Source organism: Muntiacus reevesi, chromosome 1 (assembly GCF_963930625.1).
Source record: "Muntiacus reevesi chromosome 1, mMunRee1.1, whole genome shotgun sequence".
NCBI lineage: Eukaryota > Metazoa > Chordata > Mammalia > Artiodactyla > Cervidae > Muntiacus > Muntiacus reevesi.
The window spans coordinates 29,040,801-29,066,093 of NC_089249.1; the positions used below are offsets into that span (position 1 = coordinate 29,040,801).

Genomic DNA, 25,293 nt, shown 5'->3' on the forward strand with positions numbered 1-25,293 from the left:
AAATAAATTCAGTCATGGCTATTGTAGCAAAATTCCTTAAAATTGAAGAGGAAAACACTTTGTCTTATTACTACTTGAATATGACCTCATTCTAGAGTCTGTAGCCTTAGTGTGTGTAGTCGATGATTGGGGAGCATCTCTAAATCATCACGTGTGATGCGGCACTCTGCTACTGTTGACAGGCACTGCCTGTGACACTCCAAGCCAGGGCAAAGCAAACATCCAACACTAGACCATCTCTCTAGCAGGGTGCTGGTAAACGATCACCAGCTGCAGGGGTGGGAGCTGCTATTTGCAGCATTTGCTAATTTCCATGGTGGAAACACCAGTGCTGATTTAAAGCTACCAAAGTGAAGTCACTGAGCACAGAGTTGGGAAGAGATGTACACGATCAGTTTTCACTAGCCCATCAGCCGTACCCTAGCGCACCCTACACCTCTACCACACTGTCCATCAGAGGTGCCCTAGAGCATTCTGCACTCCCTACCACATTGTATGCCTCCTCTTTGGAAGGATCTGGTTACCAAGTGGGATTAGTTTGTAACTAAAGAGCAAAATTTGGCACCTGATGCAAAAAGCCGACTCACTGGAAAAGACCCCGATGCTGGGAAAGATTGAGGGCAGGAGGAGAAGGGGACGACAGAGGATGAGATAGTTGGATGGCATCATCGACTCAATGGACATGAGTTTGAGCAAGTTATAGAAGACAGTGAAGGACAGGGAAGCCTGGCATGCTGCAGTCCATGAGTTCACAGAGTCAGACATGACTGAGCAACTGAACAGCAACAACAAAGAGTAAAGTTTGATACATTACTTTTTATTAGTTGTTTGGAATCACTGAAACTAGCCTACAGAATCAGTATAAAGGTGCAATAGTATAAAGGTGCAGGGGAATAAGCCAGGGAGCAATCCTAGTACTCATTTCCTAATTTATGAAAATGGAGTAAGAATTGTGGCAGTACAATCTCTGAACTCGTGTTATTCATGACCACGCCAATGTAGGCATCAATCCCCAACTGAGTTGAGATCAGCAGTTTTATTGTGGTAGGCACTGGGAAGAAGAGTAAGATAGGGTCTTTGTTTTTTTTAGAAATTTACAGTTTAATCTCTACTTTGCACAGAAATTGAGGCATGGGGAAATTAATTGCCATGGAGAATGTCATTTGACCAGGATAGATCCAGCGTAAGAATGAGTAGCCCATAGCAACTCATTTAAACTGTTATTTCCTGACCGCTCATCAAAACCTCTCATGCTGGAACTTCCCTGGTGGTCCAGTAGTTAGGAATCTGCCTGACAATGCACAGGACCCGAGTTCCATCCCAGATCTGGGAAGATCCCACAGGCCGAGGGACAGCTAAGCCTGTGTGCCAAAACTACTGGGCCCAAACTCTAGACCCCATGAGCCACAACTACTGAGCCCATAACTACTGTAGCCTATGCACCTACAACCTGTGCCCCACAATAAAAGCCGCCACCAAAATGAGAAGCCCATGCACTGCAACTAGAGAGTAAGGCCCTGCTTCTGGCATCACAGCAACAAAGACCCAGTGTAGCCAAAAATTAATTAATTAACTAATTAATTTAAAAACTCTCATGAGTTCCATAACATAAGGAACATTGAATCAACTGTGATTTTTTTTCCTGCTGTGCCTTAGTTTTTAAAGACAACAAAGTGTTTTCTGTTAATCAGATAGGTTGTAAATATGGTAGAATGATGAAGTTATCCACTCTCCACATTTGTTATTATTATTATTTTAAATTGTATTTTAAGGTAAAAACAAGATAAGAGGACTAAAAACTACTCTAATCAGATGAGATGAGAAAGGTAAAAATATCTCCAAAGCATGGAACATCGAGTTACAGTTCATTCAACAAGTGACTACTACTTCTTTAGTTTTGTTAAAATCAAGTGTAGAACAATACTCAAGGAGACAGTGCTGCATAGTGGAACAAACGTGGACTTTAGAGTCTGAATCTTGACCTTACCACTTTGCACCTAAAAGATCTTGAACAAAATTACAGCTTCTTAACCTTGGTTTTGTTATCTGTGAGATGGAAATAATACTGCCTTCTTTTGATGACCAATTAAAGAATTAATGATAATGTAAGTAAGGGGCCTAGTATAATATCTTAACAAATGGATAATAACTTCTAGTGGTTACTACCATAATTATTATTGCAATTAGAGTCACTCATGCATTTATTACAGTAAGCCAAATTTAGAGTATATTTCAGGGGTCATAAATGTATTACCAATTTAAGCAGGTTTAGAACTGAAAACACATGTACTGTCTTGGTTACAAATATCACACTATTTTTTATTAGCACCAGTGGATACTTGGTGCAATCTTTATGTAAGAAAAACTAATTAACAAGTCTAGATTGTTTGACATTTTAATGTTAATGTTGAGCAGTTTTATGTGCCAGGCATTAAACCAAGAACTCTTCGTAAATTATCCTCTTTGGTCTTCGTAAAATATCCTTGAGGTAGTTGCTGTTATTACCCCATTTTTATAGATGAGGAAACTAAAGTTCAGAATGGTTTTATGCTTAAGGTCATATAGCAAATACAGAGCTCAAAACTGTATGTGGTCAGGAGTACAGAGTCTGACTCTTAACCATTATACATCCTGGCTGCCTCTCTCTAGAGGACTCTAGACAGCCCTATAAGAGAAGGAAAGGTGCAGAGATTTAGAAAACATTCCATCATCTGCTCCTCTCCTTGTGGGAGGGCAGGAAGCCCTGCTCCTGAGGCATTGTGTAAAGATCAGTCTTTGAGATCCAGACTTTGTCTAAGCTGGGGGATGGGGACACAGTCGTTGAGACTCAATCTTATCATGTATAAAACAGAGAAAATAAAACTTACTTTATAACTTAAGAATCATAAATAATGTGCCAGAAGGGTAGTAGGTATTATTTTTTCCATCTCATATGACCTCAAACTGTGCCAGTGCAACTTACTCTGAAATTTGAGCTGAAATGAATGATATAAATAAATGTAGCCCTCTATCACATCTTAGAAATAATCTCAATCTCTTCATTTAATAAGTGTTCACTGTGTATCTACCATGTGCTAGAAAGTCTTTGAGGCTCTGGAGATACTAGAGGCTCCAGAGGCTCTGAAGAGTTAAGAGAAGAGGCAAAAATTGCTGCTTTGATAGAGCCAACGTTTTAAAGTGGAGAGGCAGACCTTAACAAGTGAATTAAGTAGAAATATAGTGTTGGGGCTTCCCTGATGGTCCAGTGGCTGAGACTCTGTGCTCCCAATGCAGGGGGAGAGGGTTCAATCCCTGATTGGGGAAGTATATCCCACATGCCACAACTAAGGATTCTACATGCTGCAAATAAGATCTGGTGCAGCCAAATAAATAAACATGTATTTTTTTAAAGAAATGTAATGTGTCAGTCATTGAGAAGAGCTATGGAAAGCATAGCACTTAACATCATGGCTTCTTTTTCACACAAACATGACATATAGTAATCAGCAATAAATAAAAAAATCCTTAAAGTGATATGTTCTCCCTAAAAATGAATTGGTAATACTCAGCAATTCCTTAAGAAAAGATGGTAGACTCTAGGTTGTTTCTTTTGAGAATCTCATTGATTATTATTCCAAGAAAATGTATCCACTCTAAGTTAGCTAAGACCTCACAGGCTCCCAGAAAATGGACAACAGAGGATAACTACATGAAGGTTTAGAGCAAAATGGGCTGCATCTAAATGGCAGAAACTTGGGTCAGTATATCTTAGCTCTGGATCTGACAGATCGGGATTCAAAAGCCACCTCCATCACTTTTTAGCTTTCAGTCTCAGACAAGGTAACCTCTTTGAGCCTCAGCTGCATCATCTTGGGATGATAACCACAGTACCTACTTCATAAATTGCCGTGAAGATTATATAAGACAGCATGTGTAAAAGGTTTATTATAGTACCAGCACACACGAAGCAGTCAATACTTGTTTGTCAAATACATAAATGAATAAATGAATCCATTCATTGAGAGCTTTGGGCTACTTTTGCTTTCATAGCAAAGACCTGCTTTTCAAAAATCTTTCTAATAATGTGACCTAAATAGCTTGCAAACACCTAAGAATTACAAGACCTCTTTCTCTATTTCTTTTCTTTTGTGCTGCAAATCTAAATATTTATTATGTACTACTCAGGAAGTGCCAATCCTGGTAACCATGCCGAGCTGTATATGTTTCTCTGATTACACTATTATAGTTTTACAAAGATAAGCATTTAATTTCTCAAAAAAAATGCCATGCAGTTAAAAATATTTTCTATCCATAACAGATCCAAAATTAACGTTACTTTTTTTAAAAAGCAAAATTGTTTCAGCTGAACTTAGTTTGCAGATATTAATAGGAAGTTCCAAAAGTGATAGGCATGTAAAAGTAAAGGTTCCAAATTAACCAGAATTTATGGCAGAATTGAACATCAGGATGAAAGGAGAACATACTTATGGTCAATTAATCTACAACAGAGGGAAGAATATACAGTGGAGAAAAGACACTCTCTTCAATAAGTGGTGCCAGGAAAACTGGACAGCTCCATGTAAAAGAATCAAATTAGAATACCCTCTAACACCGCATACAAAAATAAACTGAAAATGGATTTAAGACCTAAATGTAAGACCGGAAACCATAAAACTCCTAGAGAAAAACATAGGCAGAACACTCTTTGACATAAATCATAGCAATATTTTTTTGGATCTGTCTCCTAAAGCAAAAAAATAAAAAATAAAAGCAAAAATAAACAAATGGCGCCTAATCAAATTTAAAAACTTTTGCACAGCAAGGAAACCATTGACAAAATGAAAAGACAACCTGCTTAATGGTAGAAAATACTTGCAAATGATATGACCAATAAGGGGTTAATATCCAAAATGTATAAACAGCTCATACAACTTAACATTAAAAAAAAACATTTAAAAATGGGCAGAAGACCTAAATAGCCATTTTTCCAAAGAGGGAAATGCAGATGGCCAACAGGCACATTAAAAGATGCTCAACGTGGCTAGTCATCAGGGGAATGCAAATCAAAACCACAATGATGTCTCACCTCACACCTGTCAGAATGGTTGCCGTCAAAGAGAACACAGATAACAAATGTTAGCAAAGATATGGACAAAGGGGAACTCTCCTACACTGTTGGTGGGAATGTAAATTGACACGGTCATCACAGAAAACAGTTTGTAGGTTCCTAAAAATAGAACTACCATATGATAAAGCAATTCCACTCCCAGGTATATACACATGAAAAAAAGAAAAACATAATTTGAAAAGATACATGAACCTCAATGTTCATAGCAGCAACATTTTCAAACCAGGCAAGACATGGAAGCAACCTAAGTGTCCATCAACAGATAAATGGATAAAGCAGATGTGATATCTACATGATATATGTGACATATATGATAGTGATTATGATCTATATATGAAGATGTGATATATCTATATATCATATATACATATATAATGGAATACTACTCAGCCATAAAAAAGAATGAGATTTTGCCATTTGCAGTAATATGGATAGACTTGGAGGGTATTATACTAAGTGAATTAAGTCAGACAGAGAAAGACAAATACTATAAGCACTTATATGTGGAATCTAAATACAATAAATGAATGAACACAACAAAAGGAAGCAAACCTATAGATATAGAGAACAAACTACTGGTTACCAGTGGTGAGATGGGGAGAGGGCAATATAGGGGTAGGAGATTAAAATGTACACACAATTTTGTATAAAATAACACACAAGGATATATTGTACAACACAGGAAATATAGCCAATATTTTATAATAATCATAAATGGAGTATAATCTTTAAAAATTAAGAATCACTATATTTTATACCTATAACATATAATCACCTATACTTAAATTTAAAAATTCCAACAAGAATAAAAAAAGATGAGGGGGCAAACTGTAACTATCTGTCTCTAAACACTACAAATATAATTGTATAAGCATTAAAACATACCACACTAATTATAATTTTGAAAAAAAAAATTTATTGGTTTTTATTAAACTAAGCTGGTGGCGCTAGAGGTAAAGAACCTGCCTGCCAATGCAGGAGACATAAGAGACCTGTGTTCGATCTCTGGATTGGGAAGATCCCTGGAGGAGGGTACTCCAGTATTCTTGCCTGGGAAACCCATGGAGAGAGGAGCCTGGCAGGCTGTGGTCCATAGGGTTGCAAAGAGTCAGACAGGACTGAAGCAATTTAGTCCTGCTAAATGGCAAAAATGGCAGCTTCTTTTCTACTACAAATAAAGCTATAGCTAGCAACAACTGTGCTGACTTTATTTTTCTGGGCTCCAAAATCACTGCAGATGGTGATTGCAGCCATGAAATTAAAAGACGCTTACTCCTTGGAAGGAAAGTTATGAGCAACCTAGACAGCATATTAAAAAGCAGAGACATTACTTTGCCAACAAAGGTCCATCTAGTCAAGGCTATGGCTTTTCCAGTGGTCATGTATGGATGTGAGAGTTGGACTATAAAGAAAGTTGAGCACTGAAGAATTGATGTTTTTGAACTGTGGTGTTGGAAAAGACTCTTGAGAGTCCCTTGGGCTGCAAGGAGATCCAACCAGTCCATCCTAAAGGAGATAAGTCCTGGGTGTTCATTGGAAGGACTGATGTTGAAGCTGAAACTCCAATACTTTGGCCACCTGATGCGGAGAGCTGACTCATTTGAAAAGACCCTGATGCTGGGAAAGATTGAGGGCAGGAGGAGAAGGGGACGACAGAGGGGGAGATGGTTGGATGGTATCACTGACTCAATGGATATGGGTTTGGGTGGACTCTCGGAGTTAGTGATGGACAGGGAGGCCTGGCGTGCTACGGTTCATGGGGTTGCAAAGAGTCGGACACGATTGAGCGACTGAACTGAACTGAGCAACAACTTTTTATAGCTAGTAAGTTTTGCTAAGGGGTGTTTTATTTGGCTTACATATATCAGGAAGATACTCAGTGCCTTTCCACTTGCCTTAGGAATCTACAACCCCAGAACTTCATTGCTCTGCTCTTGTTATTTTCATTTTTCCACTACAGTAAAAGTTGCCAATGAAGAGATGTAGAACAGAAATACTCTCTTCATCTAAGGATTAAGTTCCACCTGGCTCAGGAAGAGTTTGGGTTATGACACACATCCCCATCTGTGCATTTCTACGTATTTCTTGGAGGGAACAATTTGTAATCTTTAGTTTGCAAGTAAGATTATTTTTACAAGAAGCTGATAAAGATCCAGGTCAAAATTTCTCAGCAAAGAGGTAATTCTAGAAGATGAATTCTCTCAGAGAAAATTATTTCTTTGCAGAGCCTAAAGAAAGAAGACACTTGCTGAACCACACCTAAGCTGAGCTCACCTGTAACATCTCAGTCTTTTTCTTTCCCTTTGTTACTATCATCGTCTTCTTGCCTGAGGAGTTGTTACCTGACAGATGTATGTCTGAATTGCTGTAATTCTATGGACTTTTCATCTATGAGTTTGCAAAGACATTCCAATCGAAGCAAAATGAATGATTTATGGCTAGTAAATTGAAAACAGCAGGTCTATCATCACCTAGAACTTTCTTTAATCTAGATCGCTTTGGAAAATAAATTGTAGAAGTATAATTTCTAAGAATTTATGAGACAATTCTTCAGGAAATTATTGCTCTTGCCATTACCAGCAATGAGAGTGGATTCAACTGATTTGTTGTGATAAAAGATCTGATTGCCTGGCCAAGAAATATGAAGTGTTAAGAAGCACATACCAGACTGAAGTCCTTTGTTTGGTAAAATATATCCTTTCTAATTCCAAGTAATGGGTTTTATCATGATTTGAAGCTATCCAATAACCAGAATTTTATATCTATATCTGTGTTTATTTTGATATTAATGTAGCTATATATCTTTATAAATCTCTTATATACAGAAAGATTATATATATGTATAATTCATGACAGGTAGATTTTATATACGTGTTTAGAAAAAAATTTTAACCAATGTTGCATTCTACTTTGCACTGCTGTGGAGTTTAGCCAGATCTGTTGAATCAATACAGAAAAAGTGGAGAGGACAATGTGCTTGTTAGGTGACTACCCTATTTCTTAACACACATTCTGCTGTGCAGATGTTTGCTTATATCTCCTATGTTGCTTTAGAAGATGTTAGAAAACTATCCTGATGGGACTGATAAAGATGAGTTGGAACCTGTGACCAGCAGCTGGATGAAGGGAGCCTGAATCCTCCAAATCCTATGGATATAGTGTGCTTTCCTTGATGTTCCTGCCAAAATAAGGTTGGAAAGCTAGGGAGATCTGCAAGAGATGTGTCAGAACAAAGCTGCTACAATTTCTAAGTTTCAAAAACCTTGCTTGCAAATGACTGCAAATTAGCTCATAATTTTAAACCAAAGAATCTCACAACTGTTTCATCAAATCACTTACAGAAAACTGAGAGAAAAATCCGACAACTATCCTGTGCATGACTTGTCAAGCAGACATTCAAGTAGAGCCCATTTAGTTTGGGTCCTATTTTAATATTGCAATGCAGATTTTCACATCTATGCCAAGATACATCTTTTATAGGAACTGCTGAGAACTTTGCAATTACACCCTCAAAAAACTGAATAAGCACAGGGGACTTCCCTGGTGGTCCAGTGTCCAAGACTCTGCACTCCCATGCAGAGGATTGGAGTTTGATCCTTGGTCAAGGAACTAGATCCCACATGTTGTGGGACAACAAAGCCCATAAGCTGCAACTAGAGAGGCCCACACATTGCTACTGAGCTCACGTGCTTTTCAGCCCACATGCCACAACTACAGAGCAGCTCCTGCATGCTGCAACAAGACCCAACACAGCCAAAAATAAACAAATCTGTAAATGACATTAAAACCTTTTAAAAAAAGATTGAGTAAGCATGAACAGCAAAATTGTGGAGCAATAAAGTTACTTCTTTATCATCCTGGTATAGTACTCCTCCTTCCATCATTTTGAATCTAGTATATTCATTCTTCAAACTCTGTTCAAAGATCCTCTATACTCATTGCCCACTTTGTATACTTTAGCTCTTTTATGCCCCCAAACAAGGTAATAAGAAAAAAATTACCCCATTTAATAGAATATTGTAACTTAGGTTAAGAAACTTGCAAAAAAAAATCCAAAGAAAAAATTGTTAAAGCATTAGGAGGTTTCACTTTTGCATAGTATTAAGGATAAAATGATAAGAAACCTTTCTATAAAACACTTTCAAATGCATTGAGCTTCTATAGGCTAACAGATGGAACTAAGACCATGGGATAAACGTAGGCCCCTAAATGGCTACACCCTTATAGGACTACAAAACAATTAACCCAGTAGCACTGAAATTCATCAGGAAAATTGTTTTGTCTCAGTTGATGGTGTGGGGTAGAGATTTTGAGGGATTTTAATATTTGCACAGTCCTGGAACCCATGAAGGTGAGAAAGTAGAAAGTAACATGAAAGTGATCCTGAAAAAAAAAAGTTTTCTTTTTCAACAAATAAATTGTTAAGAGGGAGAGAGAGGCAGAGAAGGAAGAAAGGAAAAAGGCAAAGAGAGAAGACAAAGGAGAGAGAAAAGGTAAATCTTTGAGTAAAGGGGACGTAAAAAATATATGAACCAATTGCTATTCATGAATTTTGTTGGGATCCTGATTTCAACAAACTGTGAAGAAATATTCATGAGTTAATCATGAATGTTCAAACTCCAATTTCATCTTGTTAACTTGTTAGGTATGACTGCTATTTTGATTAGTTTTTAGTCTTCATCTTTTGACTTACTGGACTATTTATGGATGAAATTACATAATATCCAATATTTACTTCAAAATAATCCAGTGTGTGATGTGTCGGTGTGGAGAAAGTGCCAGAATAGGCAAATAAAGCAACATTGATCATCTTGTAATAATTACTAAAACTGGATGATGGAATCATAGGAATTCATTATAGTATTTTATCTACTTCTGAGTATGCTTGAAAATTTTCCACCATAAATAGGTAAATTTTTTTTAAAAGGCAGTTCTTGGATCATGATACCATTGGGACACTTGGCAAGGCAAACTGTCTGGAAAGGTTATACCACACCAAATTATCACATATAAAGCCTCTTAGAAAATGAACTCACAGGCCACTTACACCAAACATATGAAGAACCAATTCATTAGTAAAGGCCAGCAACCACACACATATAAATGTGTATGTATGCACACACACACATTCTCTTTCTCTCCTCTCTCTTTTCCTCTTTCTCAGAATTAAAGCCACATGAATTTCAAATAGCAGAACTAACAAATAGAGCCTATAAAAAAGTACATTCACTATATAACTATACTATTGGTTTACAAAATAATTTTATATTATATATGTGATCTGTAACTATTTTTTACATAACCATCTACTGTGAACATATTTGAATAAATAAACATTTTCAAAGTACATTCAAAATAAACAGATGTAAAAGAAGGAATTGAAAATACAAATAAACAACAGAGCACTTTTGAAAATTCCAGGAACATATTAAAAAATCAATAAAAGCAAAATAGGAGCTTTAGAAATGAAAAATAAAATCATTGGAATTAAAAGCTCCTGGAAAAGTAAGAGGCAGATTAAATTCAACTGAAAAGGGGAATATTGAACTAGAGAATAGATATGAAATATGCCAAAATATGTGCCAAAATATGGCACAGAGGATACAGGGAGATGAAACTTAACAGAGAGATTGAGAAATATGGAAAATAAACAAGAATGTCCAAATACATCTAATAGCATTTCCAGCAAAGTGACTAAAGAGAAGAGGGAGATAATATTTGGAAAAAATAAATAATGGCTCAATTTTTTTAGTTGATGAAAGACACAAAAATCTTAGATTCAGGAAACACACAATAGAATCCATAGATAGGCATATTGTAGTTAAACTACAAAACCCCAAAGAGAGAAAATCAGAAAAGCAACCAGAGGAAAGGGGCATGTTATCTATAAAGGAAAAACAATTCTATACCAAACTGCTTAGCAGCAATAACTGAAGTCAGAAGACAATGAAATGGTATATTTTTCAATGGGAAAAAATAGCTGTTAACCTCAGACTAGTGAAATATTTTACAATCACTATCTTGTATGTAGTTATTAAGTAGACTAAAAATGTTTAATGAAAATGGGAAAATGAGGAGAAACATATTCATCTAACATTGGGAAATTTGAATACATATCTCTCAGTGTGATATTCATATCAAGCTGAAAAATATTAGTAAAGATGTAGAAAATTAAACAACATGAATGAATAGCTTGATTGTTAAATTAAATACAGAACCCTAATTTCAAAATGAGAGAATTCACATTTTTTCCAAGCTAAATGGAACATTTATAAAACAAACTAGTCACATACTAGATCACAAAGTAAGTCTCACATGTCAAAGGATTGATAGTACAAAAAACACATGAACTGAGCACAAAGCAGTTAATTTGAAATTAATAATCAAAAGATAACCAAAAAAGATATTAGAGAAAATTCAAATAAATGGTGAGATATTCTTTGCTCACACATAAAGTACAAACTGAATGAAAATACAAAAGTATTTTTCTTGGAACATGAGAAGCCAAATCTAAAATATACACAGAAGAAAATATAGCTAAGACTCAGGACAATTTTGAAGGAGAATAAGATAGGGGTAGGGATTCCCAAGCGGTGCAGTGGTAAAGAATTTGCCTGCCAATGCAGGAAACACAAGAGACACACGTTCGATCCCTGTGTCAACAAGGTCTCCTGGAGTAGGAAATGGCAACCCACTCCAGTATTCTTGGCCGGGAATTCCCATGGAGAGAGGGGCCTGATGGGCTATAGTTTATGGGGTCACACAGAGTTGAACACTTCTGAGTGACTGAGCAACATGCAGGGAAGAGTAGGGTGGATTTCCCTATGTCATCATCTTTACAACAAGATGCATTATGGTGCTACTTCAATTTAGATAGTGTGATATCAACACAGTGACAGACAAATAAAACGACGAGATTGAAGAGATAGATGCACTCCTTAAATCTAATATGGAAACTTGGTAGGTGATAAATGGAAACTGCAGATCAGTGTGAAAGGACTGATTATTGATGGTACTAAGATAATTAACACTCCAAAAATAAAATATGAACACTACCTCGCATCCATATGCAAAAAGTTAGACCACTTAAAGATAGAAATACAAAGGCACACCTTCAATATTTTCAGAAAACACTAGAGAAAAATACCTTTTTGACCTTGAAGTAGGGGGAGATTTAAAATATATATATTTAAAATATATCAGAGATTTAAAATATATATATTTAAAATATATCAAATATTTAAAATATATCAAAGCATATACCATAAAAAGCTTAATATATGTAAATGCATTAAAATTAAGTATTTTCCACAACAAAACCATCATAAACAAAAGTAAAAGAGGTGATACCAACTTGCAGCACCTAAAATCACAAACGCTAAGTCACAATGATAATAAATCTTATAAAATAAGCAAGAGAAAAACAACTCACAGAAATAAATAAAGGGTAGAAAACACAATTAAGCAGTCAATAAACATATATGTTCAACTCCAGTAGTAATCAGAAAAATATAAATTAAAATAAGATATTATTGCACACTAATAAGATAGGCAAAAACTAAAATTATCTGCTACTTGGCCATAAAAAATAATGAAATTTTGTCACTTGCAACCAAATAAATGAACTTGAACAACATTATGCAAAGTGAAATAAGTCAAACAGAAAAAGACAAAGGACAAATACTGTATGATATTGCTTTTATGTGGAATCTAACAAATACAACAAACTAATGTATATAACAAAAAAGAAGCGGATTCATAGAATAACCTAGTGTTTATCAGAGCGCAGGGAGGAGCAATATAAGATGAGGGGCAATGTTCACTGCAGGACTATTTACAAAAGCTAGGACATGGGAGCAACTTAAATGCCCATTGACAGATGAATAAAGAAAGAAACAACAGTACACATATACAATGGAATATTACTCAGTCATAAAAAGGAATATATTTGAGTCATTTCTAATCAGGTGGATGAACCTAGAGCCTATTATACGGAGTGAAGTAAGTCAGAAAGAGAAAAACAAATGAAGGGGGGATGAGAAGCACAAAATATTGGATGTACAATAGGATCAAGTATGTTGCACAACCTGGGCAATATAGCCAATATTTTGTAGTAACTGCAAATGGAAAGAAACTTTTAAAAACTGCACTAAATTTTGTTAATTAAAAAATAAAAGTTTTTTTTTTAAGTTAAAATTGTCTAGAAGTAACAAAAGTTGGCATGTATATAAAACAGTGGGTGGGACTTCTGACTTACTGGGAGTGTAAATCTATACAACTTTGGGTTTGCAGTACTGATTTGGCAATATCTAAAAAGTTCCAAATGTCTGTATCTGAAGACACAATCATTCAATTCCTAGGAATATTCTTTAAAAACTTTGAACTGTATGTGTAAAGAGCCATGGAACAGAATGCCCACTATGTCACTGTGTGTAATTGCAAGGAAAAAATTCTCTTTTGAAAGCAACCTAAATTTTCATTAACAGGAGAATGAGTAAATTAATTGCTGCATACTTGCATAATGCAATATAGCAAAAATGAATGAATGATATCCCTGAGTTATTATAAATAAATCTCAAAAACAATATTGAAAAATGATATTTTGCTACCATCTATATAACATTTAAAACAGAAAATAATTGTTGATTATGAATCTATACATTAAAAAGTATGAAAACATGCATAGGCATGATAAATACCGAATTCAAGATATAATCAATAGATACCTCTGGAGAAGGAGCGTGAGGTAGGAGAGCATGATTAAGAAAGGAAAGAGGCAACTTCAATATATTGCAGTGTTTTCTTTCTTAACAAAATGAAAACAATTATGACAAAAATATTAAAACTTGAGGAATCGATAGGAAGTTGCTTTATTATTTTGTCTATGCTATTATATGGAATTCCCAGGTGGCGCTAGTGGTAAACAACCCTCTGGCCAAAGCAGGAGCCGTAAAGTGATGAGAGTTTGATCCCTGGGTTGGAAATATCCCCTGGAGGAGAGCATAGCAACCCACTCCAGTATTCTTGTCTGGAGGATCCCATGGACAGAGGAGCCTGGTGGGCTACAGTCCATAGCGTTGCAAAGAGTCTGACATGACTGAAGCGACTTACCATACATACATGCATGCTATTATACAGTTACACCTTTTCACAGTTAAAATCATAGGATTGTATAGAACTGGCCATCCTTGTTCAAACCCACACAAAAATAAAAAGAGCCTAAATTTATTTGAACATGGTAGAGCTGGGATTGTACCCACACTTGTTTTATTCCAAAACTAGAGCCCCTCCTGCAATCTCAATTCCCTCTCCTTGTCTTTTTTGATTCTTCTCAGACAGGATTAATCACACCTTCCTCTGTGGCACTTGCGTCAAACACTTGGTTTCTAAACTTACTGCAGTTGATTGTATGTGTGTGTGCATGTGCATGTGTGTGTGTATTCCCCCATACACAGCTCCTGGCGGCAACGTGTATGGCATATGGAAAGACACAGTGAGAATGGCTAAATGTGAAAGGTTTCTGTTTTACAAGTCAGTAATCTTTCTTTAGGGCTTCTCAGGTGCCTCAGTGGTACAGAACCCAACTGCAATGCAGGAGATGCAGGTTCAGTTCCTGGGTGGGAAAGATCCCCTGGAGGGGGGCATGGAAACCCACTCCAGTATTCTTGCCTGAAGAATCCCAGGGACAGAGGAGCCTGGCAGGATACAGTCCATGGAGTCGTAAAAGAGTCGGACATGACTTAGCGACTAAACAACAATCTTTTTTTTTATAGGCTTCTGTTCTGTTGCTTTTCAACCACCTACCTCACTCTGATGGTGACTTACCAGAAGCTAATCATCAATAGGTTGTACAAATACATACTTTTGCAAATTAATCTATTTCAAAGAATATAAGAGAAACTAAAATTGTGTTTCAGCATTTCTCATGAATTAACACAAGGGTTAGAAGTGCTACATATTTGTGGGAAAAATTAACAGCTCATTTGTTCCACTTTGGGATTTTTCAAGTCCTCAGAAGCGAAAGTAATCTTATAAATGTGGATTTAGCTTACTCCAGAGGTAGAGAGAGGCTTCCCAGGTGGTATTAGTGGTAAAGAACCCATCTGCCAATGCAGGACACATCAGAGACATGGGTTTAATCCCTAGGTTGGGAAGATGCCCTGAAGAAGGGCATGGCAATCTACTCCAGTATTCTTGCCTAGAGAATCCCATGGACAGAGGAGCCTGGCAGGCTATGGTCCATAGGTGCAAAGAATGGGACATGACTGAAGTGACTTGCACACACATGCAGAGGTATACAGTTGGGCTGTATTTTATGATACAGGCATAATTAAGTAGGTTCTCAAATTAGGTCCCACTTGAGAAATGATTGCACAGATAATTCTACATTAATACTCCTGGGCCCATTTCCCTGAAACAGCACAATAAATGAAATTTGATGAAATAGTCCAGTATATAGGAATTATACAGTAAATCAATACAAAGTCAATCATAACTGGAGCGTAAATGAGAGAACCATCCTGTACAGCCTTTAAAAAACATTATCAGGTGAATTTTCTAATGAAGAGTAATTTTTACCAAAACAACAACAACAAAACAGGGTCTAATGGAACGCCAAGTAATACATAGTAACATTACTTCTTTAAAATGTGTTTTGTCCTCTTCATCATGAAGAGGTCAGTGTCCCGAGGCAGACTGTAGCCTCTCCCGCGTTTCCTCTCTTCCCTTCCACGGCAACATGGGTTAGCAAGACACTGAGCTTTTTGTGATGTGTGTGTGAGGACAGGGAGAAGGGGGAGCCAGCCTTCAGGGAGGTCTCCAGGTGGAAAAATTCGTGACGCACTAGCCTCGGTGACTGAATGAGAATTGTTTACCGAGGGTTCTCGAACACAATAGTTACCGTTACCTTATGTCCATTTTAAAATTTTTTGCTTGGTCTCAGGGCCCTTAACTCTGAAAGCCTCTCATCGTAGGCATCCCAGACAACTTATTCATGAAAGGTGATGTGACAAAGCCAGCCTGAGTGGTTTGATCCGTCTGTTTCAGCAGCTGAGTAGCCAGGCGCATGACAGTCAAGCACAAACTTTCTGAACGTGGAACGTGTACACTAAAATGGTCAAATTCTGCCTTTCATTTGCAGGCAGTCATGGAGAAGTTATTTTGCTTCAATTATGAAGTGTCCACCTTACAGAGACCTAGCTTGCCCTTTCACTGCCTCCGATGCTACATCCCTCCACTGAGACAGGAGGGATTTTCTTCCTGGGTTCTTCTCCCTGCATCCTCCACCCTCCACCAGAAAGGATGAAGGCTGAAACGCTATTTCCCTTATCTGAGAAAATGCCTCCTTCATACTTTTCCTGGCAGAGCTAAATGGCATGGCTAACAGCCTGATATGTGTGCCACACCTGATATTTTAGAAGGAAGCTGGGTGTTATTTTTTCCCTTAGTAATAAAGCAAAAATCCATTCCCTAGTCAGGGTCTAGCTAACACATTAGCGATTCCCTCTTTTTTATTCTTGTCACCTGTCATTATCTTCTACACAAGAGAGAGGCCTTGATAACAATCTATCTTAAAGGGATTTTAATGGCTTGTTACAGCGAATGCCAAATCAAACACTTTCAAAACAACAGTTGAGTGGGATGCTGCTAAAAGAGCCTCCTTGAGGTTTCCACAGCCTCTCCCAGCCAGGGAGAAGTTGCTCATTTCTGCAACAACAGAAGCAGGCCCAGCGAGCTTCTTCAGCAGAATGTGGGAATGCGATTTGTGAACAAACCATTTGCTTTCTCACAGCCACTTAGCCTCATGTCAGAGCGCAGGAAAGACAGCACTGAGACACTCAGATTCATGACTGGGTTAGGCTGTGGATGTGGCTCCAGCAACCTTAGATCAAAGAGCATCGACTGGAACCACGGCCCTGCCTGTGTTTACTACTCGTTTTGGACTGGGATTGGACCAAAAGGTGGCGTATCAGATGGTTTTAGTCACTCCTCTGGTCTTTCTCTCTGGGATGGTTGGGCTTTGTGCAGCACAGTTCAGGATTTCTAAGCAGGACAAACAGGATCAGATGAGAAGCCCTGTGCGTGAGTGTTCAGTCGCTTTAATCTTGGGCAACTCTCTGAGACCCTATGAACTGTAGCCCTCCAGGCTCCTCTGTCCATGGGATTCTCCAGGCAAGAATACTAGAGAGAGTTGCCCTGCCCTCCTCCAGGGGATCTTCCCCACCCACGGATCGAACTCACGTCTCTTGTGTTTCCTGGATCACAGGCGGATTCTTTACCACTGAGCCACGGGGGAACTGGGGAGAAGCCCTGATGGCAGACCAAAGCAGGGGTCCACCAGGGGCTGCGGGCTGGAGGCTTGTGACAGCATGAGCCCCCAGGTGGGAGCACCCCTCGGGTTTTATTTTGACCCATTCTTCAGAACAAAGACTGTTCACCTAATTTTCAAAATCATCATCATAAAATGAAAGCATCAGCTGCATTATTATAAAGAAAGCATCAGCTGCATATTAAAAAGTATCAGCTGTATATTATTCGGGGAAAAGAGCTGGCTTCCCTGAATTCTAGAAAGACCAAGCCTGAGATCACTGCTCCTAGAGGCCAGAGGGCTCATCCAATTGCTGAAAACCTGAGCATACCCCCAAGGCCGAGCTCAGTCTGCCGTCCTCATTTCCTTGCCTCAGAAGTCAGGGTGTCATGTAGCTAGATCCTGACAGTGACTCACTCCAATAAGAAAAGTCAGAAATTTACTAAATGGTGAGTACTAAGCTTTAAAGAACTGGGGGGACAAATGAAATGCCTAAGCTACCCTTAGAATTGTATGTACCACCTTAATCTACTTGATTTTTATTTTTACTGAAATTTGACACACACACATAAAAAAACTAACTAGTAAAATGCCTTGAAAATACCTTCCTCCATATGTTTCACTACTGGCATGAACCTCAATCATGCTACCTCACAGACTGCCAAGTGTCAGCTTACTGGCTCACAATATTCAAACTTCTACATGTTCCATGAAAGTCATGGGATCTTCATGAAAAAGATGAGAAAACACATTTATGAATCACTGAGGTGGCTGTACAAGTGGATATTCCTCACTGAAAGGGCTATGGATTGAATTATGCCCCCCTCCACCCAATTCCTATGTTTAAGCCTTAATCCCCAATGTGACTGTATTTGGAGATAGGGCTTTTAGGAGGTAATTAGGGTAGAAGAAGTTTTAAGGTGAGGTCCTAATCCTACAGGACTGGTGATCTTAGAAGAAGAGGAAGAGAAAGATCCTCTGTTCTCTCTTCATACATGCATCAAGGAAGGACCACATGAGCACATAGCGAGAAAGAGGCCATCTGCAAGCTAGGAAGACAGCTCCTCATCAGAACCCCACGTGCTGGGGCAGACTAAGACAGAAAGGAAAATGTATTTTAGTTATTGCTGAACGTGTAAGTTCACACATATAAATTTTAAAATCTATCGGGGTGATCAAGTGAGTTGCCTTGCTCAGGCTTCTGACTGCTACTCCTGCCAAGTTTTATCTCATACACTGGGATCCGAGGCAGCATCCAAACCATGTGAAGGAGGACATGCTTCTAAGATATGCTTTCATACAGTTGCAAATACTGTTCCCAACATCCATATTTTAAAAGAAGTTCCCCTTCAGCTTATAAACTCATTGTATTAAACCTAGACTTGAATATTTACAGCAAGTAGTAACTAGATGGTTAAATATGTCATCACAAAGTCTCACCCAACTCTGGATTTTGATGGGCTCTTTCGAGCAACATTTCTCTGGTTTGCCTAAGCCCTAAGCTTTGCAGCGAAATGGGGTCTAATTACAGTGTAACGAGTGGATTCCACCCTTATTCTACAGTAACACAGAAACATGCACACTGAATCCTTCACATACCTTTGTGTGTATCCTTTAACGTTGATGGCAGTCCTTCAGGGTGCAATACAGGCAAGTGGACCCAGGTAAAGAACACCCTTAATAGAAATGTCATGGGCAAGGCTAATTGCAAGGAAAAGTCTAGAAAACATCCATTTCCTCAGACCAAATTGAAAGTAGACATCATAATGGCAATCTATGAAACTATTAGACCAAATATTAGGAAAACCTATACTACTGCTCTCTTTGGAAAAAGGCAAGGTTGCAAATACTGACATCTACCATTCAGCCACATCAATCCCAATTTGTCCTAAGTTATTCAAATTAGGGGAATGCAAAATATATCATGTAACTTCTTGTCTCTTTTTTAAATCCTTCAGTCATCTTATAATCTGAAATAAAATATCTCAAAAATGCTAAGTTAACATACTCTGAATATTTTTGAAACTCAAGAGCCCAAAACGGACTAATTACACACTCCTTATTATTACCTCTCAGTGTTTTTCAGCATTATCAATAAACTTAAAATTCTCTATTTTGGAAAATACATCTGTAAGTCATTTTTCCAAACCATAGTTTAAAGTGGATATACACAAGTTCAAACAGAAACTCTAATAATAAGTATGGGAATACAGTTCAATTCAACACACTGGATACCATCATGTGTCAGAATACATAATGGCCCCATGGACACCTAATACATTTAAAGAGAATTACCTGCTTTACTTTTTATTTGATCATCCCCAAAGCCTATGCAGGGCTTCCCAGGTGGCACAGTGGTAAAGAATCCACCTGCCAAGGTAGGAGACCCAGGGTTCGATCCCTGGATCAGGAAGATCCCCTGGAGAAGGAAATGGCAACCCACTCCAGTGTTCTTGCCTGGAGAATCCCAGGGACAGGGGAGCCTGGTGTACTGCCGTCTATGGGGTCGCACAGAGTCAGACACAACTGAAACGACTTAGCAGCAGCAGCAGCAGCAGGACTCTTAATTATTACATTACAGTTCATAAGTTTTATGAATGATATTAAAGGAAAAAAACATTCTTCCCTAAAAGCCCTAAAGTGATTTGTGTAGTATATATCTCAGGGATTTTATTCCAGGCAGACAGGGGTGGGAGGTGGGGTATATGAGCAATGGAGCAAGAGGAAAACAATAAGGCGAATAAATTCCCACTTTTCATGGGAATATTCCCTACAAGGGCCAAGAGACTAACAAATACTAAACATCCCCATTGGGATCAGAAGCAAGAGTTTGCTCTTAAATTGACTTCAGAGTAAAGATGCCAAAGCAAATAAATCACTGTAAGTGAAATACTCTGAAAGGTAAATGGACTTTAAAAATATTTGTGTAGGTTAAATTTTTTAATCGGAAGTATTCATTACTGTCAGATATGATAAGGCCACATGTCCATCAGGATCTCCAGAGATCTCCTTCTAGTATATGATTCATTATTTTTAAACCAATACCTAGCTGGGCAGACATCCCCAACAAATGTTACTGAGTGAAGAAAAATAAGCCAAGATTCAAACATGTTAGGCTTCACCTAAACCAAAATTGTATTAATTTAAGTAAAATGGAAGTAAAGGCCCCAATGTTCTCAGACTTCTTCAATCCACACACAGCTTTTCATCAAGAATAATTCTGGAATGACGACAAACTCGAATGCCTATTCAACTCAGCTACTCAAGCCATTAATAGAATAAAATGCTGCGCAAACTTGTGTTTCCTAGGATCCCTTTCCCCTAGCCAAGTGCATCCTCAAAGACCCTGGTTCACTTTGCATTGTCCCTGTGAAGTGACTTGCAACCCTCAAGCTATGTAGAAAAAAATTTAAGAGAAGAAATGGGACTCTTACAGGTTACATAGCCTCCACAGTAGCTCCATTCTTTTTCTTTCCTTTATGAGAATCTTTTGTAATTGAAGTAAAAAGACTTCAGTCATCTCTCTGATGGAGAGTGAGAGGTAAGTAAGAAATAAGTTGTTCTTCTAAAATTCCTAGACATAAATCTCGGATCAGAGAACACCAATGTCTTTTTTTTATAACTAGAATTTCACTACATACACCTCAAGTCACCCAGATACTGGTCAGGAAGAAGTTGCTTAAATGAATTTATCCGTATACCTAGATTCTATCATGGGAATGGTGATACCCAAATCCCAAAGTAATGGGATAGCAAGCCTTGTAAAATGAAGGAAGTATCATGGTCAGAGGCAACCAATACAAACAGAAATAGAGGAGTGAAGCAGGTCAAGCTGTGGATGGGGAGGGTGCCTCAGCCTAGGTGCCTTGCTTGAATTCAGCATACATTCCAGAAGCAGGTTTGACTCTGCCCTATTTCCAGGGAGTGTTGACCTGTACTTTGGTCTAGCATGTCTGCTATACAGGGCAAACTTTCCAGTATTCCCTGGCAGATATACCAGGCCAGAATCACTCCCTGTCCCAAGGAAAAAATGACCCTGAGGAGGCCGTTTCTCCCCGCCCCCCAAATTAGGTTTTAGAAACTTCCAGAGAGATTCAGAAAGTATTTTCAGTTTTTCAGTTTAGTTGCTCAGTGGTGTCATTCAGAAAGTACCAGACTCAACTAATACCGCTAAGACTGCTAACAGTAACTTGGCTGACATCAGAGAAAGGTGAGATGGCCGAGCTGATACCTCCTTTAGGGTTCAAACTGGTCTTGGAAATGGAGCAAGTCCAAAGTGACTGTTCTTCATGATTAAGAGATAAAACAGAGCTACTGCTACTTCCAAGAGTGCTGCTACCAGTGACTGCTCCACGCTTCGCTAATAAAAAGCAAACCCTCATTTGGATTTCATCAATGAAGACAGAGAAGCCTGGAGAAGTTAAAGGAACTTGCCTTAACTGAGTTATTCACTTAAGAGTTATTCAGTGAATAATGGTGAGGGGTGGGGAGCCGGGTTCGTCTCCAGGCAGAGTTCTGCTTCTGTACTTTACCATCCTGCCTACTTGCCTTTTCTCTTCCTGAAAACTTGGAAGAGCGCCCCGGGACCAACCACAGACAGCCCGACAAGGACAAAAAGCATGGTGTCTGTGGGAGACGGGGACACGTTGCCTGCAGCCTTGGCCCAGCTGGCTTGAATTTTTCCTCGCCAGGCTTCTCAGGGTCCCTCCTCACTTGTCTCAGGCCATCTCCACTAACTGCTCTGCGCTACATATGCTCTCCGTTCAAAGAGAAGGCTACAGATATCATCAGCACAGATATCACTGCCAGAAAACGTCAAGTGAATCCCAGATCATAACCTGGAAAATTGGAAAGAAAAAAACAGAACTGGCTATAGATAACGCTCTTTGCAATACACCCAAGGAACTTCCTGGGCAACTAGGAACATGTGATGCTCCTACCCAGGCGCTCATAAAATTTCAGTTGCAAGGTTTGTACGCTACAGTCTTGAACATTAAGACAATTTTTTCCCAGCTAATCTGCTTTTTTGGTACTGGACTTTTTTAAAGTTGGAGTAAAGAATGGATAGAAAACACATTTGCAAATAATATTCAAAACCACCACCATATAAGAAGTTTCATTCCTTTCTTCTATGAATTCGCCTAGCCTTAAAGAACAGACATATTTTCCCTGAGTCTGTTGACAGTCACTGAAGTGACTAAAATACCCAGTGTATCTTCGTGAAAAGCTATTTTTAAAATCACTTGATTTAGAAAACTCCAATCATGATAATTTCATGGGACTTCTGAGTACACAAATTAAAAGTTTTAAATTACTCTGCAAGAATTTGAGAGTTCAAATACTCTTAATTAGAAAATACCGGCATCAATGCATATTTAATCAGGTGTTTTTAACATCTGTCCCTGATACAAAATTATTTTGAGGGTTGTTTTGTGAGTTACGGTTCTTCTGGTCAGTAATTATGGTGAGGATGCCACGTGAGACCGGGAGCCAGAAAGCGGATCCTGGTCCCTCCTGGCTCTCCCATACCTCACCTCTGGACGTTGAGAACGTCATTTAACTTCTCTTAGCCTGTTTCCTCATGTCCACAGATGAATGACAGTTCCCACCTCAAAGCGCTGTTCCATAGACCAAATGAAATGATGCAGGTGGAAGAGATTTTAGTGACTCCGAGGCAATATCATATAACATTAAAATTACAAACTAAATGTAGGAGTGGCGTGGCTTAGTGAGGAAAGCGCAGATGTATTCTAGAGCAAAGAGGTATCAACTTGGCTGATTTGCCAACCCATGACCTTGGTTCTCTCAGTTGAGAAATGGAAGGATAAGAACTATCCCACAGACTGATGTGAGGGTTAGAAATAATATGTAGGGCCTCTGGCAGGACAGGCCCAAGTAGGTGCTCAATAAATGGCGCCCGTTTCGTATCAGAGAAAACGTTTAATTAAGCTTAAGTATGCTGTGTGCAAACACAACAGCTGAGCGGGGTTCTGCTTGGAGCAGTACATCCATTAGCTGGGGCCCAAAGAGACTCCTGCCTCGGCCAGCGCCCTGGGTTTATCCCACTTTAGACTCCAGTGGATTAAGGCCGTGCTTGCTGTATTCGCATTTCCTGCCTTCCACCACTGTTTTCTAAAGCTTCCTAATGGAACCTTCGATTTAAAAAATAAAATCAACTCTACCCAATGGGGCCACTCCAAGCACATTATTTTTCCTAACTTGCTCTCACAAGATGGACCTATTCACTTTTTTGCTAGTCCTGGAGGGAGGAGGGTGGGGTCCGCGGGGCTAGGGGAAGGAAAGAGCCGACGTGGATCTGCCGTTGTTACTGAGAATGTTCAACGTGACCAGAATGAGCAGCCTGGGCCTCGCCTCCCCAGCTCCAGCGCCCGAGGGTCAGGAGCGTCGGAGGCGTTGGCAGCCGCAAGCAGGACAAGGAGAGGAGCCCCGCCGCGCCGGGCCCGGGCAGACCCGGTCCGGCGGGCATCGGTCCCTGAGCGGGCGCAAGTTAGAGGCTTGTTGCCGGGGAAGGGCGCATGCAGGTGGGTTAGTGGTAACTCGAACATGCGGCGTGGCATTCCTGTCTGGCAAACGCGCTCAGGCAAAACAGACTCGATGCTTACAATGATCCCAGCCCAAAATGGAGTGTCTCTGACTAGCAGGGAGGAGCTGATGCCGGCCATGAGGAAGCCCACCACGGTCACGGCGATGCCCAGCGCCAGCTGCAGCAGCGCGAGCAGCAGCGGGAACCGGCAGCCGCAGCACGTCCGGGCCTCCTCCTCCCCGCTCTCCTTGGGGGCCCCCGCGCCCCTCTTCGGCCCCATGTCGTCGGGCCCCGCGGCGTCGGCGGCTGGCGGTCCCCCTTGGCTCCGCGCGCCGCGGCCGGGCCGCTCCCTGCCCATGGCGGCTGCGGGGGCGGCGGCGGCGGGGGCGGGTCGCGCCGGCCCGGCTCGGCGAGTTACGGAGGCTGAACAAATATGGAAAACATTTGGAGCCACTGGCCGAGCCTCCGAAGGCCACGGGGAGCCCGCGGCGGAGGGGGAGTCGAGGGGGGTCGCCAACTGCCAACGCGCCGGGCAGGACGCAGCGCCCGCAGACTCCGGCAGGGTGGCCGGGCGCCTCCCAAACCCCGCGCTCTTTGGACAGGCTGCGTGTGCGCGCGCGTGCGTGTGTATGTGTGCGCACGTGGGGGGTGTGCGTGCATCTGCGCGTCTGTGTGCGGTGTCTGTTTTCCCCACTTCAAACCCCAGGAATTTTTCGCTTTTGTTTTTGTTTTCTGAGAGGTGCAATGCAAGGTGATGAATGTTTAAATCACTTGAGTTTAATTAGTAGACAATTTAATCCAAAAGAGGCGTTGCTAGGCACCAAGCTGTGGAGTCGTTTCCAGAAGTTAAATTGTTCCCTATTTTCCAACCAAGGCCTGGGCTCTTTCTTTTTAAAGTTCTGCGATCCCGCTGACAAATCAAGGCATTTTCCCATTGAGGTGTTTGCTTTTGAAATGACTGTTTATAGAGATCCTCGGCTAATTGGGAACTCTCTCACGTGTATTTGTTTTTAAACGCCCCTTTAATCGTTTATGCAAAGTCCCCCGCCAGTCTTTGGGAATCTCCACAACCAAGGGTGCCTAGGGGGATTATTATACACCTTGAAGCTAGAGGATTTAATAACTCTGTCCACATTTGAGATATGTTTAACTCACCTACAGTGTGCTAGAAAAGAAGGATGCTCAAGGTAGATTTGGTCCCTGCCTTAAGTCACCAAACAAATCAATAAAACCAATTATTCTTATTCCCACATAGCTCTCCTCAGTAGCACTTAGAGCAAACTTCAGTAAAACCACTAAGAAATGATCCCATCACTTTGGAGTATTTATATCTAC

At 39.7% G+C, this 25,293-nt stretch overlaps 1 protein-coding gene across 1 annotated transcript in view; it reads right to left on the bottom strand.

Annotated features, from left to right (window-relative positions):
* SSPN (sarcospan) overlaps positions 1-24,459 on the bottom strand; it is a 44,262-nt gene extending 19,803 nt beyond the window's left edge. Inside the window, exon 1 of the mRNA XM_065940069.1 lies at positions 24,038-24,459. Within this exon, the coding sequence (XP_065796141.1) occupies positions 24,038-24,316 (279 nt within the window). The 5' untranslated portion in view covers positions 24,317-24,459. The remainder of the gene's footprint in view (positions 1-24,037) is intronic.
* Between the last annotated feature and the right edge of the window lie 834 nt (positions 24,460-25,293).